The sequence below is a fragment of the Lytechinus pictus genome, chromosome 12 (genome assembly GCF_037042905.1).
Source record: "Lytechinus pictus isolate F3 Inbred chromosome 12, Lp3.0, whole genome shotgun sequence".
NCBI classification, from domain to species: domain Eukaryota; kingdom Metazoa; phylum Echinodermata; class Echinoidea; order Temnopleuroida; family Toxopneustidae; genus Lytechinus; species Lytechinus pictus.
Genome location: NC_087256.1, coordinates 24495427 through 24516330, shown reverse-complemented (window position 1 = coordinate 24516330; position 20904 = coordinate 24495427). Strand labels below are relative to the sequence as shown.

Genomic DNA, 20904 nt, shown 5'->3' with positions numbered 1-20904 from the left:
TTTTTTTTTTTTTTGGGGGGGCATTCTTTGGGCTTGAGAAATTTTCGAAGTTGGTTTATTAAATACAATGAAATTGCCTATGGTGGGATACTGACCAAGCAGCTTGTCCCCCCCCCCCCCCTCCCCGACTATAAAAAAAATATTAATAATATCATGGCGAGGGACTCGGGTGTAGCGACCAAGCGGGGGAGAAAAAAAATCACATTTTCAAAATGCTTGAGAATTTTTCCCCTATAACATGCATCAGGGCCTAGTGGATGTTATAGATGTAGATGAGGGCATGTAACGATGATGGTGGGGGGGGGGGGGCAAGGACTGCACTCATGAAATGGGTTTGTGTTGTTACTCTCGTCAGGCGTTTTTTTTTTAAGAGCGATATTCTCAAAATTTGCATTGGAGCCCTAATTGGAAACTTCCAAATAACCTAATATATACTTCGTTAATACTGAACGGGGATATACTCAACATGCATATGGGCTGCAAAATAACCCAATGATCACTGCTGCCCTGTATAATGCAAAAGTCTACAGTATAGTATTGTAGAGAATAGAGTCAAACCATTCTACATGTTGCTTCTATCATGGGACGGAGGGGGGGGGGGGGCAGGGGCGATCGCCATGAAAATATTGGGGATTCGGCAAACATCAGTTGATTTGCCCTGCCCAATAATTTTGAAAAAATGAAAAATTTATTAATCCAATGCAAAATTGTGTTGGAAAAAAACATCTGAAAGCGCTATAAAATCATCAAATTTGACATAAAAATAATATTAAACATATATATTGCAAAATTTTCGATGTGCTTCACATGCAAAATTATGCATAAGGCCTATAATTTGACGAAAATTTTGGGCATTGACTTTACCCCTCTCGCCATCTGAAACATGGATCGACTCTCCTGACTCTAAACTGTATGTTTTAAATAAATTTATATTAAGGAGTTTATAGCGACGGAGCCATTTTCTAAAAAAAAATCAGAGCGCTTTTGACAAAACACGGTAAGAGTTAAAACTTCAATTTTATGGCATTTGTATGGTTATATTCATAGTGGGTGAAGTATAATGAGAGGGAGGTTAATTTAATCTCCTTCTTAATCTTCTTTCTTCTTCTTCTTCTCCTCCCCCTCGTTCTTCTTCGTCTTCTTCAACTTCTTCTTTTTCTTCTTCTATACTTATCATTAATTACATAACATTTGGCACCCATACCATTTCTTGTTTCCCTTACCTTTTTTTCCCTTCAAATTTTATCAGGCCTAAGTACTAGGGCAGGGCCTATATGTTTCTATTGCTTGTTTCTTGCTGATCAAGGGGGAACTCGGGAAGGCATTCATATCATTGTTCATATGTGATTTTACCTGACAGTGATAAAATAAAATTCAATTCAATTCAATTCATTACGACACCTCCGCCCCGCCCCCCCCCCCCCCCCCCCCTGGCGACCCCGACCCCAGCGCAGTGTGCATGTGAGCGCGGCTGAGCTAGCTGAGCTCCTTACCCTAGCAACCGTTACTAACGCCATCATTTCCACACGTGAGACTCCTCCTCGAAGGTTGCATTGTAAACAAAAGCTGTCGCAGGCAAATGGAAAGCGCCAGCGAGTGCTGATTATCATCGTGGCCGTAACTTCCCGGGCGGGCTATAACACCGCACCGTGTCCTGTTCTCTTGGCAGAATCAGCGCTGATCAACGGACCGAAATAATCAACAAAACTTTCATGACATTTGAACATTTGTTATAGATTTCTAGAAATGGATCGACAAGAATGACATTATTGTCAGGAGTGTGCGTGCTCGTTATTTAGTTAAAAAATAGTGAAAAGATAAAGAGATTTTGCAATCTGATCGTCTGGATTTTGCAGTGAGAAACGAGACGAGAAAAAAAAACAAAACCATGGCTGAGACAACTGTGCTCCGGAATATTTCTTCGAGTACATCGCATGCATCTGGAAGACTAATGTTGCCATATTTACCAACAGAACCTCCAAGATTTAATCCTCGTGCACTTTCTTATTCCATGTGAGTGGATTTTTTTGGCACTGTCTGGAAGATTCTAGAATTGGACCGAAGAAATTTGATTTGAAATGAATTGATAAAGATCATGTCATGACATAAACAAGTTCACAAGATTTTGTTGTTAAACTTGTTTAGACCCTAAACAAAGAAAGAAAGAAGAATAGTCTGCAGTACAAACTAATTAATTAACGCAGGGGTGGGAGGGGGGGGGGGTTACAGGGGTTAACCCCCCTAAGTTTTTTTGTGAAAACTTAACATTCTTTTTTTTGTTTGTCAAACTTTCATTCAACTCAAACCCCCCCTTTCAAAAATCCTGCGTACGCTACTGAACACCACAACTGGGCATTGTAGCATGTGCCTGTATGTAAATGTAATCCAACCTAGATATATAATTATATTCATATTTGAAAGTTACTTACAAATTGATACAGAGATTGAGAATCAATTGAGGTTCGTGTTTGAGTGTCTTTTGGATGGTGACATTAAAGGTCGGTCTCGGACGTAAAAAGTCATATCTGATTGAAACATGTCTGACAAAACTCAATAAACCCCCACATACCGGTACTTTAAAAATAAATTGTGGTTTATAAATAATAATTGTCTGACATATGTTCCACTGCTATAATAATCGACACTACGTCTTTGATGTGGTCATCAAAGCCAATTCAAAAGAAAAGACAACAATTAATGAAAATATTGCTTACTCAAGTTACTGTTACTTGCAATTGATAAGAGTCTATTTTTTTTTAGCTCTAGAAGTGCTGTCTTTTCCAGACACAACCTGTCAGATGTGTACTATAATTATGATGGTGAAGTTAATCATGCTAAATTGAAATCTGAAACTAAAATATGAATATTTTGTTTTACACAGGGCCCTTCAGAGTGCTCCTTACACGGCTCTCCGGGGTGTTGTAGTCGATGGAAGACAACCACCAAGAGTAAGTTTACAGATAAACACCAAGTTTGGTGATGATTTCAAAATGAGTTCGTACAGAATCCACTAATATAACTACCCAAGTGTCTGTTTGCATAAAGAAAAAAATGTGTGCCAAAAGATACTGGAAGAAACTCTGTCACTGCTGAGAAATAACTGGGATTCGAGCAAAATGTCAGGTATATTCCCACGCAATAATATCTACAGTGTGACGGTTTTTCAGCTTAGATTACAGGATTGATCACTAAGTTCAGTTCATCACTAACTACCATGTTAAGGTCCATGATGATATAGTGATAATTAATCTAGGTTTTACATATTTTCTTGTGAAATCAGTGTTTACAGCTCAGCTACTTCATTCGAGTGTCTACATTCCAATACAGTTGTTCGTCAATTTTTTATGTTTCATCAGAGGGATAAAAGTTGGAAATTAATACAGAAATGAAATTATTTTTTTGGGGGGGTGAGTACTGAGCAATTCATTTAGGATTTTTGATATATGGGAGTGTGCTGTGAAAATGACCCCTTGATGCCCAATGTTAGGTGTTACATTACTGTATATTGTTTAATGCCTTGTGGTTCTCTTTATTTGTTATTCACTTTCATTTCAGTCTGCACTGCGAGACTGTTTTTAATGAAAATCCATTTGATCTATCTATCTATCTATCTTTATCTATTTTTTCTAAATTTGACAGCATCCCGAGTCTCCACGCTACAGGATCAGGAAGCAGGTCGGAGGGACCAACAGGTGGAGGCTCCCGGAGTCACTCGGAGGTGATCTTCTGGGAACTTCTCAAGCCATTCGATCCATCAATGAACCCTATAACAAGAACACTGTTGCTATTCTATCAGGTAATATTCTAGTCCAGTTCCTAGGCCTTGGCCTTGGCCATGGGTATTGAAGCCTTGGTTTGGGCCTGGAGGGTTTGGGCCTTGACTACAACACTGACTCTAAATAATGAAATAGAATAAAAGCTAATCTCTCCTAATTCAGCAAGTGAAGATTATAATTGATTGTTATTATTTTTGCTTTTTTGTAATCAAACAGCTGGAAAGATATAATTTTGAAGTGAAAATCCCCCTATTACAAATTTGCTCCAAGTTCACTGTGGTTATTATTTTCCAGTTATTTGTTTATTGAAACATGCAAAGATGTCACGAATGTATAGTTGAAAGTTCCTTGTGGTCTAGTACTTTGAACCTTGAAAAATAATCCCTTTCAGCAGCTCCAAAGCTATCAGGGGAAGAAAACATTCTGTGTATCAGTGGGAGGTGTCACAGTGAAGTAAATTAAGTTTCACTTATATATGTATTAGTGTTTTGACTGCACTCATTTTGTTATAAATTTTCTGTTTAAAGCTGTTTCATTAATTTGCTTTGAATATGAATCTTCCCATAAAACATATAGGTCTGTTTGAAAGGAAATAAGTAGCCTATAAATGTTAAATTTATTAGTTGTATGTTTCATATTTTACAATATCTACATGTAAAGATACAGTTTATCAAGATCTCAAATATAACAGTGAGGGACCGACCAAACCATGGAAGGCTTGTAAAGAAGATCTGTTGGTGTCGCTTCATCGCAAAATCTTATTTTTCATCTTATCTCAATTTTCATTGTTATTCCTTAGCTGACAACCCTGCTACTACAACCAACCGCGATCCTGACCGTCCCTATCAGTTTCATTCCACAGAGGGCCATGATAAGCCGATGACAGCCCCTCAGTTTGCAAGCGAGAGCTGGTACAACCAGAGAGGGCCCAGTCCACAGCCTCCCGCCACCGCCCCAGTCTATGGGAAGAAAACAACATGTCAGTAAGTTATCTTTAAAGGACAAGTCCACCCCAAAAGTTGTGACATTTTAAAGCCTCGCTTAATTTTACAAAACAGTTATATGCACATCCTGGTTATGACATCATCCACTCACTATTTCTTTTGTATTTTATTTAGATATATGAAATAATCTAATTTTTGCCTCATTATCAAGTGAAAAAATGATTAATTCCTCCCTGAAAATGTGGAATTAGCATTATTTAATACTGTGTGGTTAAGTCAAGTTGGCCCTTCTCATTAAATCTGTAAAAAATGAAATAATGTATAATTCAAACAATAAAAAACAAAGGAAATAGTGAGTGAGGGACATCATAGACTGTCTCATTTGCATGTCACTAAGTTGTGCATATCACTGTTTTGTGAAAAATAAGCGAAACTTTAAAATGTCATAACTTTCTTATTTTACATCCGATTTTGATGAAATTTTCAGCATTATGCTAGTTTGATTTAGCTCTATTTATTCTAATCAGCATTTTCCTGGGGTGGACTTGACCTTTAATTATAGCCTCTGTTCACAAAGGAATTGCATTTTGATTTAATCCATATTTTGATTTCACAGTTGTATCATATCTTGACTTGATATGACATACGGGTTCTCACAGCTACAAACAAGTGATCTCAAAATATCTAAGACAAATCTAACATCTTGTCTTGTTTATTTGACCTTAACTCAGACAAGAGGTGACGCTATATACCTCTATTCTTATAAATCATATTTGTACATTTATGCATGTACGTATGTTTATCCATTGTGGATTGTAATTTCTGCTCAATTTGACTTCCATATGCAATATTAGACAAAACCTACTTGTATTGAACTAAATTGAATCCAATGTTAAACAAATTCTCCAGGCTGAAGATATTTATATCTAAATAAATAGAGTAAAACTCACAAAGCAAAATGCTGAAAATTTTATCAAAATCGTATAACAAATAACAAAGCTATTGAATTTTAGAGTTTAGCAATATTTTGTGAAAACAGTTATATGCACGTCATGAATATTCATTAGGTGGGCTGATGATTTCACATCCCCACTTTCCCTTTTCTTTGATATGTTATTACATGAAATCATAATTGTTTCATTTTTCATACATGTGTAAATGATGTGTCTCCATTATGATGAAATAAGTTGTAGCAATAAATAACCAATGCACTTAATAAGTTGTCAATTCAGTTGTTTTAGTTCTTGGTAGAAAATTTTTGAATAAACCTAATTTCATATAAAAAAATACAAAAGAACAAGTGAGGATATGACATCATCAGCCCACCTAATGAATATTGATAAAATCATGCCTAGAACTGTTTCACCGGAATAATGCAAATCTCTAAAATCTTATAACTTTATTGTTATCCGATTTTGATCACATTTTCAGCATTTTGCTCTGTGGAATTTACTCTATTTATTGAAATATAAATATCTTTAGCCCGGAGCATCCCTTTAAGTCACATAATGGTTTGTGCTTCAGTTAAGGGCAATCGGATCTGTAGAGGTATATGAAGATGGAGGGATAATATGGACAGAAGGTCAGAAATGAAAAGGAGTCTTAAAGTTGTGTAATTTATCCTGGTATAGCGGTTCTGACTCTCGCCTCGTAATCGGAGGGTCGTGTGTTCGAATCCCACCATGGCCTAGCGTCCTTTGGCAAGACGTCAATCCACAATTTGCCACTCTCCACCCAGGTGTTAAATGGGTACCCGGTAGGATGTGAAAGCCTATGTAGTATTGCCTAGAAAGTGAGCCTTGGAACTCTTGTTGGAATGCTCCCTAGGGAGTGGAGAAGGTGCATATATTGCATGCAGGCATGCAAGGAGCCAATGACCGGGGTAATAATATATCTGTAAAGCGCTTAGAGACGTCGTTCCGATGTGTTAAGCACTATAGAGAGACCTCCCAGGCACAGGTGACGCCAAACAAATAATAATAATATAAATGCAGAATATTATTATTATTACTCAACAACATTGATTGATTTTTTATTTTCACAGACCCCCTGCTCCAATAGAGACGTTCCGACCGATGTCTGCCAGGTCTCCCACGCCTGTTGATATCTTTCACTATCATTCAGCTCCTGTGCACAGTCTGCTCGGGCCTGGTGAGTACAATAGCCTTTCCTACTTGACGGCTTCTCCTAGCCCTGTAACATAAAGCCTTGTTATTGATCATGGAGCTAATTTTTACAATTGATCATACACAATAATCAAAGCAATCAATTGTAGAAATCAGCCTTATGATCAATGAATAACCTTTATGTAATAAGGCCCAGATTACTGATTATGTATGTTTTTTTTTTTTTTTTTTTGGGGGGGCACAATTTTGCAAAGCTCACATCTATCACAAGCCTTAACCCTATCTAGGCCGGGGTATTTTGGGAGATCATATGGCCGGGAGGGGGGAGCGGGCGCCTCCCAGGCCCCCCTTGAGAATCTAGGCCGTCGATAATGCGATCGCGCCGAAAATTGGCACGCAGGTTGCCTGGGACATAATCTACAAAATTCTGTATTAATTTATGAATGCATTATATTCAACAAATATAAGTATATACATGTATATCTTTGTTATATTGGTCACAGTTGCACAAACTTAGGTTGATCGATCTATACCAAGAAGGAAGAACCAGTTTGAACCAGTAGAATTTCAACTGGTAACTCTGGAAATTCGAATGGTTTTGCTAATCTACCTGGTCATTCTGGTCCAGTTGAATATCAAACTTGTCTTGAATTGTAACAGGAATTTTAAACTGGTCTTGATACTTGAGTTTGGTCTAAGGGGTATTTTAAACTGGTATCCAATTCAACTGGCCTTAACTCAACACCAGTTTGATGAAAAACAATTTAACTGGTATTAATCCTTTGTTTCAACTGGAATACATTTGATAGAACTGGTCTCCAGTAGATTTTTACTGGACCAGTTAAGAGTCAAGTCAAAGTAAGAATTTACTGGAAATCAGTAAAAATCTACTGGAAACCGTTAAAAAGATAACCGGTCTTCCTGGTTTTTTCTTCTTGGTAGATCTCACTCTGTTTACAATTGATTAATTTTTTTATTTATCTCATTACCTCCACCAGACATCTTGCTCCAGTGTCTGGATACAAATTGGGAGTTGCACCGTCCATACATCCGCAAGGCATCCACCCTGACACAGTTGCTGCAGAAAGCTATCGATAAACCACACGAAGAGCTCTATTACAGAGATCCCATGTCTGCAACCGTAGACCAGTATATCAGCAAAAGTCAGTTTTACAGGTGAATATGATTGCTTTATTTTTGCTATGGATTTGGACCCTAAAGTTCTGGAATGAGAACTTATCATATAGTGGTCCAAGATTATTGGACCACATTTTTTGTCATTGTAATCTACATCTCAATGCTATTTAGGTCTTGAGTGAAATGCGAACGTTAAGCTTGCCTGATAAAATCAATAAACATAAAAGTGAATGATTTTGAACCCTACTTATATTGCTTATTTTTTGATGAGCTGGAAAACCAACTAAACATGGAAAGGAATATGAGCCAATCTAAATTACTTGTTATGCATTTGTGAGGAATGTGTGCAGTACAATTGGGTCAAGGATTCACAACTTCCCTGTTCTTGTTCTTTTCAGCTCTGAATATCAGAAGATTAGCAGAGAACAGAGTACCCGACAAGCTCCCCCAGACAGCGTCAAACAGACCTCTAAGAAAGACATCAACCACCCAGCACACGTCGTAGCCGCTAGAACTAGTAACATGGTGAAACTCAAGCTGAAGATCAAAGATCCGATGGTCTCCAAGGAAGGTATGTAGGAATGTAAAGGGAAATGGGTAATAATGCAAGTGCCGGTGGTACGCGATGCTGCTCCTTCTGTGACCACGGCTCTTGGGACTGCAAAGAACTGTTGCTACTGCTACTGTTACTCTTACTACCATGTACTCATAATGCTTCTGTTACTGACTCTTACTGCTCATGTAGCTGCTAATATTAGTGTTACTGCTACTTCTGCTAGCACTATTGCTTTTGCTATTTGTTGCCTGATATAGTCACTTGTGCTAAATTGGCAGTTGCATCTCTTATCTATGATATTATCATAGTCGTTAATGTCAGTATTATTTTCATCTTTATCATCATCCCAATCATTACCATCTTTATCATTATCCCATTTTTATAGTCATTATCATCATCATCATCCTCATCATCGTCATCGTCTTCGCCCTCATCACTGTCATCATCATCATCAACACCATCAACACCATCATCATCATCATCACCGTCATCATCATCAATATTATCATCACCATCATCATTATCATCATCATCATCAATATTATCATCATCATAATTATCATCAACATCATCATCATCATCACCGTCATCATCATCATTATCATCATCATCATTCCAATCAATGTCATCATCATCATCATCATCCACCATCATCATCATCATTATCATCATCTTCGTCATCATCATCATCCACCATCACCATCATCACCATCATCACCATCATCATCATCATCATCATCATCATTATCATCGTCATCATCATCATCTACCATCATAATCATCATCATAATCATCATCGTCATCATCCACCATCGTCATCATCATTATCCACCAACATCGTCATCATCATCATCACCATCATCATCATCATCATCATCATCACCATGACCATCATCATTGTCATCATCATCATCCAGCATCATCATCATCATCATTGTCATCATCCACCATCATCATCATCCCCATCATCATCATCATCCCCATCATCATCATCATCATCACCATCATCATCGTCATCATTTTCATCATCGTCATCCACCATCATCATCATCATCATCCACCATCATCATCATCCACAATCATCAAAGTACACCATCATCATCATCATCCAAATCAACATTGTCACCATCATCATCAACCTTCTAATCCTTGGTATCTCATGTTTGTTTTCAGCTTTTGCCATCGCCCTTGGTAACCTATACCATGAAGGTGTTGACCCGGAGAGGACCGATGTGGTTGGGGTTCTAGCGTCAGGACACGCCTTGGGATTCTCAGACCTTGAACGGAGGTAGGTACCCCACCCTCTTTCAAAGAATTTTAAAATTCAGTGTCAGGTCCAGTTTTCCTGGTCATGGTAAATATTACCTTGAATTTGATTAAAGTATGATAGGCCTTCAGCCAAATCTCGGCACCTCCATCCCCATGAATTGATTCCCATGAAATTTTGGATGTGGATATTTTTCCATTATCCTCTATTTATATATGATATGCATGTAGCTGAAATTAAAAATAAAATGAACTACAAACTCAGTTTTTAAGCAAATCCGTGAATAATGTGTGATATATTGGGGAACGGGAGCCTTTGGAGTTTTTATTTTTATTTTAGATAATTGGTGCTATATAAATTCTGTTCATCATCATCATCATCACCATCATCATCATCACCACCACCACCATCATCATCATCATCGTCATCATCATCATCGTCATCATCATCATCAATCATCATCATCACCATCATCATCATCATCAGCATCATCATCAAGATAAGAAAATATGATGTCATCACTTAAGTACTCATAAGTATACATCTTCTTTCAGTATCCCCGAAAAGGGGTGAACATAGTTTAAAAGTCAAAGTTTCTAGGTAATCTTTATCCGTAGTAAGATGAATTTTGCAAATTTATAACAATTTGCTATTTTGTGCACTTAATGAGAACCTTATGAAACACCTCGTACACCAGAGACATTCATATTCTGTCCTATTTTTTTTTTTTTTTACAAATTTCTCTCCCCTTTTTCTTTCCCTCTTCAATAGATGTGCTGATATTATGATGGATGACATACAGTCAAGTACAATTTGTAAATATCATCAGGCAGCACTCAAGGTAATTAGTTATTTTATTATGATATTTAGTATAATATTTATTATAATATTTTTCTGCTTTATTTAATTAATTTCAATGAAAATATCAAAATAATCAAACAAGGGGGCCCATTTAGCAAGAAACAATTGTAAAAAAAAGTGTAGCAATATACTTATTTTGAAGAAAATATTATTCCTGTTGTGTGTTACATTATGGATTTGATGTATATTCATTAAATTAATACTATTAACACAAATAGGAGAGCTGTTAACTGTTGTTATTTCAAGCTTATTTAAATAAAAAGAAGGAAATTTTGGTTTATTTCTGCTTATTTGCAGAGAATCGCCTGAGAAGAAAAACTCTGTATTTTGACACTAAATATTACATATTTTTGTTTGATGATGTTTATTAAAATATTTGTCATGTTATATTTTCCCATTCCAGTACAAGATTGGTCAGGTTGTGAATGCATGTGAGCGTTGGTTAGAACTCAATCTGGTTCCACAGGTAAGGCAATAGATTTTGATATGTGACTGAAAAGGTGAATACCTTTATATATACATGTATGCAACATACATTTGTGCTGGTTTATAATAATAGAAATTTGCCCATAATATTCATTAATGATTCTGTCAATTTACAGAAACATAATGGAATTTTGTCTTTATGCAACACGCATTTCTATTGGTTTATGATAATAGATATTTAGCCATAATATTCATTAATGATTTTGTCAATTTACAGAAACATGATAATGGAATTTTGTATTTGTATTTATGCAGTTGTAATTCACCAAATGTAAAAAAAATGTACTTTATGGACAATTATAATTGTGATGATTATACTTTGAAAGTGCATATAACACTAACTTTATTAGGGAAGCATGTTGTGACGGGACTTGGCAGATATTTTTATCTTAGGTCTGTTTTATTTGACAGTTAAGACACCTTTGCTTCTCAGCTAATCAAATAAAGGATAATTGGCAAATCTGACAAGTCAGATGAGAACTCCCTGGTGATATTATCAAGCTGGGATCAATAGATACATTTAGATCCCAAACTTTGAAATTTTTGAACGAATGCTCTTGACCATGACCACATACCTTAGTTGCGGTGTCTCTACATGGACTAGCAAGTCTTTGAAGAAGAAGAAGAAGGAGGAGGAGGAAGAGGAGGAGGAAGAAGGAGAAATGTTGATAAAGCATGCCCTGGGAATCTCTATGTGCTCTACTTTGGCTATGACAGAGCAGTTGGCACACACTCTATGTAATTCAGTTCAGTTCAATTAAGTTCAAATAAATTCAATGAGTAAATTATTTAAATACCCTTCTCTATCCACAGTTGTCTGTTCAGATTCAGCTGAGGCAGTTACCCATAGAACTTCTTCAGAAGATTATCAAGTCAAGCAGGTTAGTCTTTTCAAATAAACTTTATAATGAATACAATATATGCAACATTTTTATAGCGCTTGAAATAGTATTTCTGAACACAGCATTTTATTAAACAGACTATATAGCATGGCTACCCTGATCAGGTTCTTGAGCATTATAGGAATTCCTTCCTACCAGGTACCCATTAGTAAACTGCTATATCACAAGGATATAAAAATCATCTCTGTACAGTTAAACTTGGTTTAGAAACCACCTGTAAAAAAAAAAATAATAACCATATTCTATCTGGGAGACTTGCAGACTGCGCACGTGTGAATTATAGAAAGTTTTCAATGTAAAGGCTTTATGGTACAGCATGTATATCTTGTGAGCATGTTTGGTCTTGAAAGATACATTGTTCCGTGAAGCCTGAGCCATATTGATTTGTCCTTCGCCATGGAAACCTTCAGAAGTTATGAAATGTTTTGTCCTGTTGATAGGCATTTGCCATTAATATCAGTGACATCATTTTTTCTCTGTATTGAGTGAAATTCTTCTTCCATACTTAAAGGTAGTAAAGTCATATGGATTTTTTTTAAACCTTGAAGCTTACAGTAATTCGACCAACAATATACAATACTGACCATGTCAGTATACTATCATAATGCTAATATTATTTGCTTTGCAACACATTGATATCATGCAAAAACAGTGTAGTGAATGATATTGTGTATGTTTGTCGTGCTCACACACACAACACTTTCGCTTGATCGTACATGGATGTAGTAGCCTTCAAGCTCACTGTACTCTCTCCTTATGTCAAGCTTTCAAACTAACTTCTGTTTCTGAAAAAATACTTCTGCCAGACTCTTTAAAGTACCACTGTGTTGTAGTTGTCATATTTAAGGCATGCAAAACATTTTGTCCTTAATTATTTCTTTTTTTCTTTTGTACAGGTTCTTTACGTTCAATGAATACTATGTGTATAAGACGCTGTGTTACTGGATCTTCCTTCAGGAGAATGATCATCTTCAGTTGATGCCATCCCATAGTACCATCGTCACCTTCTTCAACAGGTAACTACCAGTTTTAATTGGTTTAAACTGCATCAGGAATGTTTCATACCAATTTAAGGTTGACTACATGCCATAATGTTAGTTTGAATGTGTCAAGTCTCAATGATATTGATAATTATATTATATTGGATGGCTCAGAATGTAATACCAGAAATATTCCAAGAGTGAGGGCCAATATTCCACTCATCTGCAATTCATGAAATATTGGCCCAATAAGTGGAATATCTCTGGTATGCCATGAAATGAAGCCATCCAGTATAATTGATATTATCTAATCCCATCCCCTCCCAAAAAAGAAAAATTTGCATGAGCAAGTTACTTCACGTCAAAATATGGCCTCACTTCACAAGATTACTTACATGTATAGTTCGTTATGAAATTCAAGTCAATATGAAGGACACAGATTGTTTTTGTTTGTTATCAGTGTAATCATCATCACCATCATTTATATCATTACCATTATCATCATCATCACAATAGTAATCATCATGTTATCAGTGTATTCATCATCACCATCATTAATATCATTACCATTATCATCATCACAATAGTAATCATGATCATTGTCACTACCACGACCACCACCACCACCATCGCCATCATTAACATCCTCATCACCGTGATCATCATCCTCAACATCTTCCTCTTAATCATCACCATGATAATCAACATCATCTTCATCTTCATCATCATCATCACCACCACCACCATTCATCATAACAACTACTACCACTACATCCACCACCTCAAATAAAACCACCACCACCATCATAATTTTTTTTTTTCCCCTTCAGCATGTCGCGCTCCAGTGCCTTCATAGAGCAGGAGCGGGGGCAGCCGTACGCCGGCCTCTTTATGTCGTTGAGGATGAGTGGTATCACCGACACCCGACACCTAGACGACATGCTCCAGATGAACGTCGTCCCCAGCCAGTGGATCCTGCGAACCCTCACCTTGCATTACCACGCCCTCCAGGGAGGGGGCGATATGTCCCTGATGCAGGACTTCAAGAAGGATGCCATCAGACTCGGTTTCATCATTGAACTGGTAAGTGGGATTCTGGCATCACACTAACCAGTTTTATAGCTACAGTGGACGGCAGTGGTCGGGCCCAACCAGCACAGAAGATTTCTGACCACCACTCATGAAAAACACTGCTTCCGTCCAACACTAATTTCAAATGAAAAGTGTTTCAAAACTATCTCCTTGGGAAGAGGAATTGCTCTTGCGTTCATTTCCATCTTTAATCTTGTTTTATTTGCATAATGTCAGATTGTTATTACATCTAACTCAGCCTGAACAAACTTTGTAATGCTGTGAAATAGCGACCACCACTAAAGTGTAGGTAAATTCTCCAAATAGTGAAATGTCAACCCACTTTTTAAATGAAATTTTTTTCATTTTTATTGTCAATTTTGAAGAGGAAAATTTGTGTCTATGTATCATACCATAACACTAGGTTACATTTCATCTGACTACTTATAGTAGATGACCAAAGCTAGAAAATAGGTGTATGCTGATTATTATTTGACATTTTTTAAAGCAAAGTATACACTCTTCGCCACAATAATTTGAAAGATGGTCATACTTTGCTGTCATATCAAGAAATTCTTTCTTTGTTTTATAATTAAGCATTTTTTACTCCAATCATTTGTATCATCATGCATTAATTTACAATCAGCTTGAAATGAATCACCACTGGGTTCTTGTACACAGTTCCTTAAGTGTGTGTGTCAAAATAATAATTTTGTATTTTGTTTTGTTTTGTGTGTTATTAGGAACCTCGCTACCACTGTGAAGTAGTCTCACTGCATGGATTCCACTTTGAGCTGAAAGCACAGCGTGTTGGCAAACAGAACTCGTACCAGTTCTATATCCAGGTTAGTTGTACGCGATACTTTTACAGAATTATAAAATTCTAAGTGGACAATAGTATTCTATTCAAACTGTTTTTTATACAGTCATCAAGGGTTATTATGCTAATGTAAAACTGCTTTCTTAATTTCTTGATTCCTTTGTAATTTTGCTTATTTGCTTATTTAATGTTTTTTTTAATTCTCTTTTGTGAATCATTTGTCAATTCAGCTGTCAGGCTGCAATAATATATCTTTGGTAAATCTTGATATCTTGAAAGGTTCTTCCTTTTCCAACTGGGGAAGGAAAACAAAATTTAAACAGTATTTGAACTGTATTGATATGAATTTTCATTAAGTTTAGGAATTTTCTTGTCCTAACATAATAAATTTGTATAATTACTTTGAGTGCTGTTAATCTTACATTTAAACTCTGTTGAGATGAATTTTTATAAAGTGTAGTTATTTCTTGTCCTCATATAAAATTTTGAAAATTAGTTTTAAAACTTTTATCTTATTTCAATCTCATTGTTTTCTTCACAGCGTCTGAAGCCCCGCGACCCTGCCCTCTCCTTCCGCGTCTGTGAGCGTCAGACGTTCTCGCTGCGGCACGATCGGGAGGTCCTCTATTCCATCCGCATCCAGTGCCGCATCAAGGGCCAGGACTATGCGTTCAACACGGGCATCCTGGGAAAGCGGTTTGGGATCGGACCCAAGACCTGCAAGAGCGAGGTCCTCACCCTGGAGGGGCTTTGCTTACCCCTCTATGTCACCTACTCTATTCTCTTCCCACCATCCTAAAGAGAGAGAGGATGGAGAGACTTATTGACGTATTGGACTTTAACATCTTGAAACAACATGTTATGGAGGTCAAATGTTATGAAAAGCCAACGCAGTGGAAGGAAAAGTGAAGATACAGATGATAAGACCCAAAGTTATATACATGAACTAAAAATTTGAAAATTTATAATGAATTAATTGTGGTTATTGATGGGGGTATGTTGACAAATGGGTTTTAAGTGAAAATGGCAAGTTTTTTTCTATTATTTCTCACCAGAAGAATTCACTTGTATTAGTTTGGTTATTGGCCCATAGAGCAGAAGCCGAAAAACATTTGGTTTTCTGTTGCAAAGAATGTGAAGATCATTAACTAATGAATATCTAGAAAGAATGTGAACAAAATGGGAGGAGACAACTTCAGACATATAAATGAGAAATAAAAAATGACCAGGCAGATGTTCTTGTGATTCAAGTTTATGCATTATTTGTTTTATTATTAGTGAACATAATGAAGATAAGAGCTACATACAGGCTGATATGAATATAAGCTTTACAAGGCAACCTGAAATATTCTTCATTCCATGATGATAATGATAAAAATAATACTATAAATTTACATATTGCTTTGTACAGATGTTTCTAAGTGCAGTATATCACCATTATTATTATCAATGCATGACGTTTATCTTATACATCCCATCTGTAAAGCTTGTATTATAGAGAGCTTTTACAAATTTATAAACAAAGTATTAACGCTCAGTATTTAATGAGGTGTGAGGTTTTGTTTTTGTTTACAGTTAAAGACATAATACAAACCTGCCTTTAGCTGTGTATGAATGCCTGGTACTATTTGCATTGCATTGAAATTATTTTCTATATATTACACTGTATATTGTGTTAGTTACAAGGTAGAAACAATTTCAATCTATTACTTCATGGATGAAATGCTCCAAGTTTCTTACATGTTGATGTTGTGAAGGATATATTTTGCATTTACCAATTATACACATAAAACAAAAGAAAGCAAGGCCCTGCAACACAAAGTTTAAAGATTAATTATTGACTAATTTATTAAAAATTGGTTGCACTGATCGTTATGTACAATCAATTATAAAAAGCAATAAAATTATCCACCATTAGTTTATGTTACAGGGCTCAGGAACTTTGTTAAGAGTACCTTTAAAATGTATTCACATTCACATTGCACAATAGCTGAATTGACAGAGTGACCAGCATACAAAGATTATTTGGTGTAAGAAACTGAAAAAATATGTTAAATAGAGTCAATCAAAAGTTTTTAAATTGTGCACTCATCAAAGTTTTGAATATGAATCGTTTGAAATTAGATTTAAACAAGCCAATTCACTGTTACACTAAGCCAGTAAATCAGGATACAACAATTGTCAGAAGAAATTCCCCATTTAACTTGTCTCATTTGCTATAATTTATGCATCATATCCTCATAAAAGCACAATTTAAAGCTTCAGTATGACTAGTGTAATAATTGATAAAATATAACTATTATTTTAAAAACAATGAAACAGATGCCTTATTACACTAATACACAAATGTATTGTAGATTTAAGTGAAATTTTACATATTAACATAAAGGAATTATAACTTATGTAATTTTTGTAGAAAACTACTTTTTGTCATTTATTTTACTTAGAGCAAGGGAGCATTAAAACAAACATATTGTATATTTTTAGAGCATAATATATTAATATGAATACAGGGTAAAAAACATTATCAACATATTTTAAATGTTTACATATGATAATATCCAGGTTTTAATGTAAACATCTTTTGAATCAACTCTTCGTAGTATTATTTTCACTCTTTATTTATTTGTATGATTTTAGGATTCCCTTAATATTGCTTAGCAAGGACTGCTTATTTTGTATAATCCAAACAAAATTTTATTCTAAAGATTGTTAATACCTTAACAAAAGAAAAATAGAACCTGTACACAATGTAAATATTTTATTATGCCATTTTATTGTTTTTATTTCTTGCAGCTGATATAAACATACCCTTTTTGCATAGGAAAGGGGAAAATGTACAAAAGATTTTAAAACCAAAGACGGACAGCTTTGGCATTTTCTGTAAATACTTTTGATTTTGATGAAACAGTTAGTAGCAAATATTTCCCCTTTCATTGTCTAATTTGATTTAATTTTCTAAAATCTCTTCATTCTACAGCAAATATTATTAAGAACTACTCTATTTATCTTTATATTGATTTCTGTATCTAACTTTTCACAATCAAATTGTGGTTTGTGAGTGGCTGATTTTAATCCTTCTTGTGCATCAAATGCATTGTGTGAAACATAATAAAATGCAAAGCATAATTCCATTTTACTTGTCGAGCTTGATTTTTTATTCTCTGAAAGCTGTTACATGCCAGGAATGTATATATCTATCTATCAATATTGTGACCCCTGTGCAGGGCTTCATGAGCAAATTGAGTGTGACATTTCAAGATACACAATACAATCTTGATATAATTCATGAACAACTGAAATTCTGTGCTCCCCATAGTCTTTGAACAGGGCCATTGAATTCCAATAGGCAAGGAGTTAAGAAAATGTTAGTCTATCAAAATAAATATATATATTTTTTCATTGACAAAAATGTTACTCCAAATATTTGATTCAAAATTCCATTTACAACTTTAGCTTATAAGAATAAATATGATTAGGAATGTCATTTTTCTTTCCATATGCAATTGACCTATAAAGCAGTTCTATACTTTTAGAATAGCTTTGTAATTTGTCACACACCACGTCCTCAGGGTATGAATATTAGAAGACATTTTATGATGTAGAGAGCAGGTTACAAATCTTCCCATGTTGATGATGTTCAGCTATTCATTCAGTTCAATGGGTGAATCTGATGAAGCCCGAATTAATCTGGTTGAGTCTTGTTTAGTCCGGTTGAATATGGTTGTATCTGGTTCAATTTAGTTGAGTCTGATTGTAAAGATTGTATCTTTTAACAGATTGATCACCCCATGATTAGCTAAGGAAACAAAAAATAAGGAAAAATAGAAAAAATTAAAACAAAGCTAATTTAAAAATACCTGTTAGACCTCTCCCCGTTCAAGATGAAAAAAAAGTTTTTTAAAGTGTAGTGTTCTCCTACATGTATGCAATAATGTACCCTTAGTCCCTGTTGCATGAAATGACGATGACATAACTTTGCCATTAATGACAACTACAATGGTAACCGTGCTCAGCGGCCAATTAGAATGGTTTTGACATGGTAGTTAGCATTGATGGAACAGTTATAGCTTAAGGAATTACAATCTATACAATGAAAATCCAAATTGAATCTGTTTTGTTGAAATATGTTCAGGGGGGGAAATCCTTCTTAGGGCGGCAGTGGATGGTATTTAAAATAAAATCAATACATTTGAAATAGTTTTAAAGTGGTCATAGTATTCTTGGTTCACATTTATGAACTTTGGACGTCATATTTTGAACCTTTTGTATCCAAAGTAACCCCCTTGGAAAGAACACAAGTGTGTTCACAGTGTGCTCACAGTATGTTCATAATGTGTTCACAGTGTGCTCACAGTATGTTCATAATGTGTTCATAGTGTGTTCACAGTGTGTTCACAGTGCGATCACAGTGTGTTCACTTTTTGTTCATAGTGTGTTCACATTGTCTTCACAGTGTGTTCACAGCGCGATCACAGCGTGTTCACAATGTGTTCACAGAGTAGACTATGTAAAAATGTTATTCACACTGTTAAATGCTCAAATTCACTAGTGTGAATATATTTTCACACTGTGGACACTTTGAGAGTGTGACTGTACACAGCGTGTTCACATGAGTCAACAATGTGAATATGTGATTCACACTGTTGAAATGCTCAAACTTAACAGTGTGAAGGTGATTTTACATTGTTTCCACACTGTGAACATACTGTGACACACACTGTGGGACAAGGTGTTCTTTCCAGTAGGGAAAGCCTCGTGCTACATACAGTCACACCAACAAGCCTGACTCCAAACTGATCGATGGTATGCCATTGGAAATAACGTACAGTGAAAATGAGCTAATCTGTACCCTAATCACACTCCTCCCAGAGTGAGACGAGGTACCAGTCATTTTGGAGTGGGATTTACATCTTTTGAGAGTGCATTATAGCTCCTTCTGGCACTCTGGAGTGAAAATGTCTAAAAATATGCACTGTTCACTCCAGACGGAGCTATAATGCACTCTCAGGATTGAACCTTTTGAACAGTGTATATTTTTATACATTTTCACTCCAGACTGCCAGAAGGAGCAAAAATGCACTCTCAAGAGATGCAAATCCCACCCCAAAATGACTGGTCCCTTGGCTTACTCAGAGAGAGAGGAGTGTGACGAGGGACCAGGAGCCCGTAACACAAAGCTTAGCAATGATCGTAGAACATTTTTCTACGATTGATTGCATTGACTACAATGTACAATCAATCGTGAAAATCGTACGATCAATCGCTAACCTTTGTGTTACGGGACCCTGATCAGCTTTTGCATCAAGAATTTTAAAGATTCGGTCAGCCCGGAGTCGGATCCACTTGTGTGACTGGGGCATACGAAAGCAACTTCCTGCAGCTTACTCTTATATCATGGACCTAGGTCCATATCTTCATTAGATTTTGGTCCATTCCTATGAATCCAGAAGTCAGCTAGTTTCAGTCCATCTGTAGGAGCCTATTTGAGCTTGGTGTCTTCCATTGGCTTGTTGATCAGTTGATGGTGAAGGTTCACGGCCATGGTATGTTCAGTCTAGCCGCAGGGATCCCTTTATCTGTGATCTGACAGCACCTTGCTTCTTAAATAATGGTCAGGATGCTGATGTGGTGTATACTTGTAAGTACTCGTTAATTCTTGATAAAAATAAACTGTGAACTAAAAAGGGAGGGGAGCCAAAAATCTCAGAGTAGAGTAGAATGTTACAGTTATGCTATATTATACATTGGTGGCCAAGTTTTCATAGATGAAATCTTACCTGGAAGAGTAGAACTTGGAGAAGGTAAGGAAATGCACTCCTCTGCAAAACTTTTTTCACGACGTGTATCTTAGTCCATCATGTGCCCTCACATACGGATGTATTTATGAACATCTATCTGTTGAACATAATACGGATAGGAAACTGAAAAAAGAAAAATGTGACGGACAAAAGAGCTTGTAAAGAAAACAAAATGGT

At 36.0% G+C, this 20904-nt stretch overlaps 1 protein-coding gene and 1 long non-coding RNA gene across 2 annotated transcripts; one reads left to right on the top strand and one right to left on the bottom strand.

The window, feature by feature from the left end:
- Positions 1-1450: 1450 nt before the first annotated feature.
- On the top strand, positions 1451-18060 carry LOC129272604 (BTB/POZ domain-containing protein 16-like). Its single transcript, XM_064108016.1, has 15 exons — positions 1451-2013; positions 2882-2948; positions 3640-3796; positions 4576-4759; positions 6765-6871; positions 7845-8022; positions 8382-8554; positions 9713-9827; positions 10578-10647; positions 11071-11133; positions 11967-12034; positions 12952-13071; positions 13866-14118; positions 14850-14951; positions 15468-18060. The coding sequence occupies exons 1-15, from the start codon at positions 1889-1891 to the stop codon at positions 15723-15725; spliced, it is 2040 nt and encodes a 679-aa protein (XP_063964086.1). The 5' UTR covers positions 1451-1888; the 3' UTR covers positions 15726-18060.
- LOC135156230 (uncharacterized) lies at positions 16172-20606 on the bottom strand. Its single transcript, XR_010295371.1, has 2 exons — positions 20315-20606; positions 16172-18725 (listed from the first exon to the last, which is right to left on the bottom strand). It is a non-coding gene; the product is annotated as an uncharacterized LOC135156230 (long non-coding RNA).
- Positions 20607-20904: the final 298 nt, after the last annotated feature.